Source organism: Salminus brasiliensis, chromosome 1, assembly GCF_030463535.1.
Source record: "Salminus brasiliensis chromosome 1, fSalBra1.hap2, whole genome shotgun sequence".
In the NCBI taxonomy this organism is placed as follows: domain Eukaryota; kingdom Metazoa; phylum Chordata; class Actinopteri; order Characiformes; family Bryconidae; genus Salminus; species Salminus brasiliensis.
The window spans coordinates 40,133,569-40,141,870 of record NC_132878.1 but is presented as its reverse complement, the minus strand read 5'-3'; the positions used below and the strand labels follow the sequence as shown (position 1 = coordinate 40,141,870).

Below are 8,302 nucleotides of genomic sequence, written 5' to 3'. Positions count from 1 at the left end.
CTTAAACTTTAACTAACTCACAACTAGTGAGCGTGGTTCTAAAATTTCAACTCCACCTCCAGAACCCTTCTTATAACTCTTTTGATCATTTTTATTAATATTGCCTGTGCAGAGTTGTTTAAAGAAATAAACTGTATTATTGTATTATTTCTTTTTATAGCAAAACAATATGTGTGTGGAAGTGTGTGTTTGCAAAAATGTTAAACTAGAATTTTCTGGAACTGGTCTGAGATTAAAAGAGTAAAAGGGAGGCAACAGTATGGAAGTAGGGAGGAAAAAAAAACAAACTTTATTACCCCAAATGCCAAAGAGGGGAAAAAAAAAACAGTAACATCAGTTTCTAGCCTAAGGCACATCTGGAGAAGCTTAAATGATGTCTTCAGTCCTCATCATAAGAAGTATTTACAAATGTAGCTCTCTTATGCATAATGTGGCTATGAATCAAGACGAGGACTGATGAATCCATTTCAAAACTGATGGTCATGTTTAACACATTACTGCAAAAAAGAAACACTTGTGTTTGTCTCCAGTTGAACATTAGCAAAGGTGGAAAAAAAAAAAAAAAACGAATACACAAATGTTCCTGATGTTACAAGTTCATTATCTGTACAACTGGTAATTCATGTTACCGAACAGTTTCAAAACATTTCCTCCACAGAGATGTACAGAACGTATGTACCACTCTCATCAAGGAACATTCCCTTTAAAAAAAAAAAATCTAGCTTTTTGGAGCTGTTTCAGGAAACGCCGCTGTCTGTGGCGTCTTAAGGTCAAGATCATGTCTGATATTGGTAGATGGTCAGAATAAGCACTTAATACTTACTGTTTGGTTTGGAAAAAAAAGAAGAAAAAGTTTTTGAAAGTAGAAACCTTGTGGTGCTGAATCAAGGCTGTCATTTTACACTGATCTTAAGCCAAATTTAAGTGTTTGGGGCCTTATTCATGAAGCGCTAATTCTATGATCAAAGGTCTCTCAAATTTACAAAGACCTTACTGTGAAAAACAAGTCCTAGGTCTGCTTCCTTAAGTTTTATAAATTGAGGTCATGTAGATTTGTAAACATGAAGATTCTATACCTACATCCTTATAACAGAATACAGGCAAAACTTATAGATAGAAACTCATAGAACAGAATTATAGTGTATATTTCATGACTACTTAAACCCATAACAAGACTAAACAATACAATGATATCATGACCTTCCTGAGACTGGTGACTGAGGACATTTGGTGGAATGGTATTTTGAAATTTTTCGAAGATTCCGCACATCCATCTCTCCTCTCTAGCACCTGCTCCATGTGTACCCCTCACATTCCTCGGCAAGACCAAAACCTCTTCGTCTTCATCTCATCCAGGCTCCGCGGTTCATCCCCGACACTGGCGGCATGCCGGGGGGCATGGGTACCTGTGGCTGGCCTGGGGGGACTGGCGGAGGTGGATACCCAGCGGGAGGCAAACCCATCCCTGGGGGAGGAACCGCATGTCCTGGAGGCATGCGGGGGGGAGGAGGAGGAGGATAACTGTGATTGTAGCCTGGTGGGGGGTAAGCCGGGGTGGGTGGTGGAAGGTTCGGAGGATAATTTGTGGGTGGTGGAGGGCCTGGTGGTGGAGGGTTTGGAGGGGGGTATACATGCGGGTGGTAAGGCATCGCGTACGAAGGGGGCATAGGGGCATAGGATGGTGCGTCTGTCTTCATCATAGACTGCAGGCTTTGGAAGCCCTCCCCTGACATATACGAACTGGAAGTGGACATGCCCATGATGTAGCTGGAGGGGGGTGGAGGTGGTGGGCGGTGAGGCAGAGGGGGTGGAGCTCCATGGGGCAGTGGAGGTGCTTTGGATAAGTCCGAGTCAGCTAAGGCTGCTGGTTCCACCTCTGTGGGAGGAGCTGGTGCTGCGGGTGGGCCTTTGCGATCTAAATAGAGAAATATATAGAAGTATTAAGATCCAGATTTAGCAGTGTAGTTTGTATTGTTGATTTCTATTGAAATGAAAAAATAAATATCTGCAAAACTACATGATTATTACCAGGTGGCTGAGCAACAGGTAAGGGAGGCATTGGGCTCTCCAGCCGTGGTATTTTAGAACCAACTTGCTCTGGAAATAAAAACAAAAAAAGGTTAAATGTGCATGAAAAGCTACACAAAGACTTTGTAATTGAGAAAAAAAAAAATACACAGTTGTAACCAGTCTGCCTAAATGGATCAAAAACAGCCATCATCAATACCTGTGGCAACTTTTACTTCTTCTTTCGGAGAAACCTGAAAAAAAGAAAAAAATAATTAATAATAATAATAATAATAATAATAATAATAATAATCATTACTAAATCATAACTAACAATGCATTTTTAGTTGGTGAGCATTGTTTAGGACCAAGCTAGAAAATGCATTGATTGATTGTATTATTGACATATAGTCTTCCCTGTATATAGGTCTGGACGGTATGGCCTAAAATGTATATCACAGTATTTATAAAGATTTTGGTGGTTTCAGACTTGTTGGTTGCATTCAATCTGTCTATATAACTGGAGAATAGCTGCCAATTGCAGGTTTCTTAAGCGTTTTGCTGTGTTTCATGTTGTTGTATAAAAAGTGAAAGCAGAGCTTGCTTTCAAGCTTTTAGGATTCTCTTTCAAAAATACCTTCATACTTGAGACCTTTTCTGAAACAATTATTGCTAGCCTAACTTACTACCCCCGGTGCATCAGCTTGCCATAACAGCCTGTGCCAGATAGCCCTGCTAGCATTAAAAAATATATTTATAACTCCCATTACAGTCAACTGAGATTCTTTTAAACACAAAACATTGCACAGTTTTAACAAAGAATTTTATATATATATATATAATTCTTTGTTAAAACTGTGCAGTGTTTTGTGTTTAAAAGAATCTCAGTTGACTGACAGATCTCAGACTGGTGACTGGATTTGTCGACTTTTAGAGGGCTGCCCTAGTCCTTATAACACGTATAATGTAGATCTCTGCCTCTCTGGCAGAGGCAAGGAGGCAGATGCAAAAACACTCTTTGGGCAGCGGGCATGTGCTAGCCTACTGTCGCTTTGTGCTGTTTGAGATGTGTGTAAATTAAGCAGCACAAGTTGCTTGTTCTTATTCTGCACTTTTATGTTTCATACAGGTATTACAAATGCAGATTGTAGGGCAGATTTTAAATGGTATACAGAATAAACAGTCATATCGCAAAATATTACCTGAATGCACAATTCATTTTGAAACATGGAGGAATACACTATTCACAAAAAGTCAGGGATATTTGGCTTTCAGGTGTAATTTCAGAATGAACCTAAAAATGCACCCTTACATTTACAGGTGAACTTAATGTGACCTTCTCTAAACTTCATAGGAAAACACTGAAACACTGAACAGCAGGACAGGTGGTGCTGTCATAGAGCTTGATGAAAACATTCACAACAGGTGTTTGAGCCATGAATCGACCAATATGGGTCCTCCTCATCATACTGTTCACATTGTGACATGATGAGACAGAAGGAAGTTCTCAAAAGGAAGTGGTCACTGAGCTGAGTGTCTGTGTCATCAGCAGGTTGCAAGAGAGATACAGAGAGATTGGAAAAAGGCATAGAAGTGATCGTCCTTTGGCCACATCCCACACGGATGACCGCTTCATTGTGTACAGTGCCCAGCGGAACCGGATGATGAAGGTCACACAACTCTAGGCACATTTAAGGGAGGTGAGAAGAATTTCTATCAGTGTTGTTCGCGTGCTAGACGACCTAAAAAGGGTACCTGACCACACCACCAGGCCACAAAGTCGACTCAAGCAGAGCAGAAAAGATGGCCAATGATGCAGAAGACATGGAGGAGAGCGCTATGCATCAGCTACTGTTGTCACCAGCAAGCCTTTTGTGGTGGTGATGGTGATGATACGATATGGGCAGGTGTACAGAACTGTCCAACTACAGTGACAAGCCAATACTACTTGAATAACATCACTAATCCAGTCATTGTGCCTCCGCATGAACACCACAGACCTAATTCCATCTTCATGGACAACAATGCTTCAGCTCAACGAGGTAACATCATTAGGGAATGGCTGCTAGAGACTGGGGTACCTCAAATGAAGTGACCTGCACTTTCTCCAGTAACACTGTACCTCAGAACCTCAATGACCTGAGGGCTGCCCTTTAAGAAGAGTGGGATACCATACCACAGCATACAATAAGTCGACTTGTGAACAGCATGAGATGTCGTTGTCAAGCTGTAATTGATGCTCAAGGGCACATGACAAGTTATTGAGCCATTGACATTTGTTGTTAGGGTATACCCACCACTGTTGTTGGCTTTTGTTTCAATAAATTGTTTGAGATGAGGAAATCACCATTGCATGCTTCTACTTAAATGCCCTACTTTCAGGATATAATATCACTGTAGCATGAACGTTTTATGTTTTCCATACATTTCACCCGAAAGCCAACTTTTTGTGAGTAGTGTATTGCCTTAAGATCATAATCTAGCAACAGGTAGCTGATGCAGAACTAATTTTTAAGGCAGTAGCAGTTACAGTCAGTTAGATCCAACACACTGCACATATTTATAATTATATTTTCTTTAAAAACTAGACATTTAACAAAAAAATGAGTTCCCTTCAAAACACCTTCCTTTGTATGTTCATTTACAAGCACTAAATTCAAAAATATTTCACTCACATGCTGTCGTTTAAGCTGGCGTGGGGGGCTGGCTTGAGGGGAGTTTTTCTTAGGTGGAGGAGGAGCTGCAGGGTTTTGCCCTCCAGACTGGCCTGGCTGGCCAGCAGGAGGTAGTGGCGGCTTGTCTTTTTCCTGCATTTGGGGCTGCTGTGGGATAGGCTGCTTGCCCTGGGAATATAGGTCGAGGATTTGGTGGCAAATATCTGAAAAAGATGCGTTAGTCAGAATGTTTTTTTTTCTAACTTGGGTCATCCTGTTCAGTTTCAATTTGAGTTTTAACACCCCCAAAACACATGCATATTCAAATTCAAAGCACCCTACCCTCTAACAGCTCCACAGGGACATCTTGCACAAACTGTTCCCACCAGCGACGGGATGACTGCTTGGACGTCCATTCCTGAATATCAAACTTGCACAGGCGACCAGCCAAATACATGACAGCAACAGCTATGATCTCTGGCTCCCACTGAAGAGACAGCATTGTGCAAAGGCTAAAAAAAGGTGGGACAGATCAACATGGTTAAGATATTTGCATTTACTTCTACTCGAGTAGCAAAACTAAGTGGTTCTGACAGCACTCCTCTTTTTGGAAAGAAAAAGAAGAAAGAAAAAAAAGCCAGACTTTCCACGAGAAATACAATTAAACTCAAGGTGGTTTTAATGCTAACCTGTCATTCACAAAGGTCCAGGCCATTTGCACTAGTTTCTGCACTTTGTTCTTGTCTCCTGAAAAAGTACAAAAGTGCATGGGACAAACAAATAAACAAATACAAACAGGACTTTAAGTAAAGGATAATTCAAAATGGTGACCATAACAATTACCTTTGAGTTGTTTAGCATAACGCAGGAGAAACTGATATGGGTGCTCCACTTGCAGATCAAACTTTATTGTCTGTAGCAATATTCTCTCCAACACCATAACTTCTTCCTATTTAAAAAAAAATGTTATGCAAACCAAACTTGTCACAGAAATTAAGATTTACAGTACAGTTTAAGAAAGTTTTGAATAGGGGCATCTCATTTTTTACTCAAATAATTAAATAATTGTTAATTAATATGTTTAATTTGACTTTATATACAAAGCAAACAAGAGAAAACAACGAAGTTAAGGTTACTGTGGCAGTAGTCTTGCACTGAAGCAATCATAATAAAAAGTGTATGCAAACCCCCACTTGCCTCAAAGAACATTAATTTGATTGCTTATGCAGTTTCTGACACTGTTTCTTATAGAAACATAAATGAAGGGATAGAGTTCAGGTTTCAAGACAGCTTGAGCAATGCAACATCCTTTAAAATTTTCCAGAATAAAGGAAAACAAACAAAGGAATTGATCCAAAGCACTCCATCCGCTTCACATTGTTGAGGCAAAGAAACACATGAGAAGCAAGCATTACTTGTAAACTTATGCAGGGTTATAATATGCTATATCATTGTGCTGAAGAACATAGTAAAAACCCTACAAACAAAAATGTGCCAAGACGCTAAATACTCACAGACTGCATATGTGCTGCTGACACTACTGACTCTGCTTACCTTTGGATCATCCCCAAACTGGGCGAACTGCACATCATTAAGCAGGCTGCGAGCTGTTTTGATGATGTCTTTACACTTCTTTGGAGTCTCCTCAACTTTTCCAGCCAAGAACAAACAGCAAGCCCCTGTAACCTAGAGATTCAAAAAAAAAAAAAAAAAAAAAGGGGGGGGGGGGGGTGTTAATAGTCTAGATTATGTATGTAGGCATATATGCGACATGAGCACTATTAAATGTTAAACCACATGGTAGCAGTTCATGGCTACACTACACAGTACTACACTATGTAAACCAGTCAATCCCAGAAAGAGACACTGACATGTCACAAGCTCACATGTTTGGAAGGTTGTGTGTGTAACCCACCAGGTAATAATAAACTCTGTCCACTAAAACAGCACTACATTGCCCTCCTCCCAAATATCATTAAATCGCGAAGGAGGCCTAAACGTTACACGACTACAGAGCAATGTTTCTACCTGCGACTGCTCCAAAGGAAAGGGTTACATTATTAGGGTAATCGCTAGAAACATACACAGAGGTTTTCAAGAAAATACTGTTGCAGTCTGCCATCTAAACAGGCTTCCAAAATACAATGTCAAAACACTTTTTATTTCATATTAATATTTGAAAAGGTCATGCTTACATATCTCGGGAACTGTTTGAAAGAATGGAACATGTAAAAGCGATGGAAGTAAATAATTCCTGTTGCCAAAGTATCGTAGTGTCTGTTGGAGTAGAGACAGTCAAGGGGAAATAAACCACACTTCAACATATTCCATTTTTATGTCTTTCTTAGTACAAAACAGGGTGAGACAACATGAAAATGAAAGGATACAGTCCTAGTCGAGTTCCAACGTCAAATATAAACCTGGCCCCCTCTCTTCTGTATCTGGCCTCGGTGGCAGGATCCAGGCCCTCGGACTGGGACGGGGTGTGGGCCAGGTCCTTCTTGTCCCAGTACCAGCATGGCTTGATTTGGTCCAGATTTGTGGTCAAACTGCCAGGAGTGGAGTTCTCCTTGTTCTCTTTCATTTGACAAGAAGGAAAAGCCGTGATGCTCAGCTGGACGACTGACGGTGTTGGTCAGACACAGCAGCGATCACGAACCCTGTGGAAATAAAACACAACATCATGGCCGGAATAATAGCAAGGTCGATTTACTTAGCTAGGGGACTTACTGAAAAACAGAACGAGCTAGCTAGCTAACTAACTTCTGATCGCCGGCGGCTCCCGATATGTTGGACGATCGAAACAACAGCGCGAACGCCGAGCTGCTCAACGAGCTTCCAGCCAGCTACCTCCAACTACTGCAAATTCGCCAACATGTGTCACAACTAAGCATCCCGCAAAGCAAACTAACGACGTTAAATGACAAACTGAGAGCTCCGACAACCCCAGAGCCCTCCACTTCCCTCTAGCTAGCTATAGCTATAGACACAGGGAGCGAAGTTAGCTAGCATCAGCTGCTACATCCACACAGCACCCGGCAGGCTAGCGAGAGCCGGCTAACGTCCGCCTCACTGAAAGGCTGATTCACGCCACTCTTTCAGGGCCATATTAACACGAACAGACTCACCTTTAACAGTGGAAAAGTACCAGGAACTTAAAACGCCATGCAATCGTGCTACTCCGAGCTTTGTTCCGGTAACTATCTTCACATCTAGCTACAACGGTAGCCACATTGCTGTCTTCCTCGTTGGGAATGACGGTTCAGGCCAGATAATGGCGACGATCGCCACCAACTGGGAGTTTGTTATTAGAGTCTCTGCTTTCAACAGCAATGTTGTACAAACATATATAAATATATATATAGTATTTAAAAAATGAATAAATAAAAAATATATATATATAGTATTTAAAATATATATATATAGTATTAAAATATATATATATAGTATTAAAATATATATATAGTATTAAAATATATATATATAGTATTTAAAAAATATATAAAGTATTAAAATATATATATATAGTATTAAAATATATATATAGTATTAAAATATATATATATAGTATTTAAAAAATATATAAAGTATTAAAATATATATATATAGTATTTAAAAAATATATATATATAGTATTAAAA

General features: G+C 40.0%; 1 protein-coding gene across 1 annotated transcript; it reads right to left on the bottom strand.

The window, feature by feature from the left end:
* Nucleotides 1-266: 266 nt before the first annotated feature.
* On the bottom strand, nucleotides 267-7,903 carry ccnk (cyclin K). Its single transcript, XM_072695949.1, has 11 exons — nucleotides 7,790-7,903; nucleotides 7,049-7,321; nucleotides 6,857-6,938; nucleotides 6,216-6,347; nucleotides 5,505-5,610; nucleotides 5,351-5,408; nucleotides 5,004-5,173; nucleotides 4,683-4,885; nucleotides 2,228-2,261; nucleotides 2,029-2,097; nucleotides 267-1,915 (listed from the first exon to the last, which is right to left on the bottom strand). The coding sequence occupies exons 2-11, from the start codon at nucleotides 7,243-7,245 to the stop codon at nucleotides 1,344-1,346; spliced, it is 1,623 nt and encodes a 540-aa protein (XP_072552050.1). The 5' UTR covers nucleotides 7,246-7,321; nucleotides 7,790-7,903; the 3' UTR covers nucleotides 267-1,343.
* Between the last annotated feature and the right edge of the window lie 399 nt (nucleotides 7,904-8,302).

Bases quoted from the DNA above. Each gene is read 5' to 3' on its own strand.
- ccnk (XM_072695949.1), bottom strand. From the start codon at position 7,245: ATGAAAGAGAACAAGGAGAACTCCACTCCTGGCAGTTTGACCACAAAT. The intron at 6,348-6,856 runs GTAAGCATGACC...TTGAATCTCTAG, and splicing joins TCAAACAGTTCCCGAGATAT to GTTACAGGGGCTTGCTGTTT. The intron at 5,409-5,504 runs GTAATTGTTATG...GTACTTTTTCAG, and splicing joins TTATGCTAAACAACTCAAAG to GAGACAAGAACAAAGTGCAG.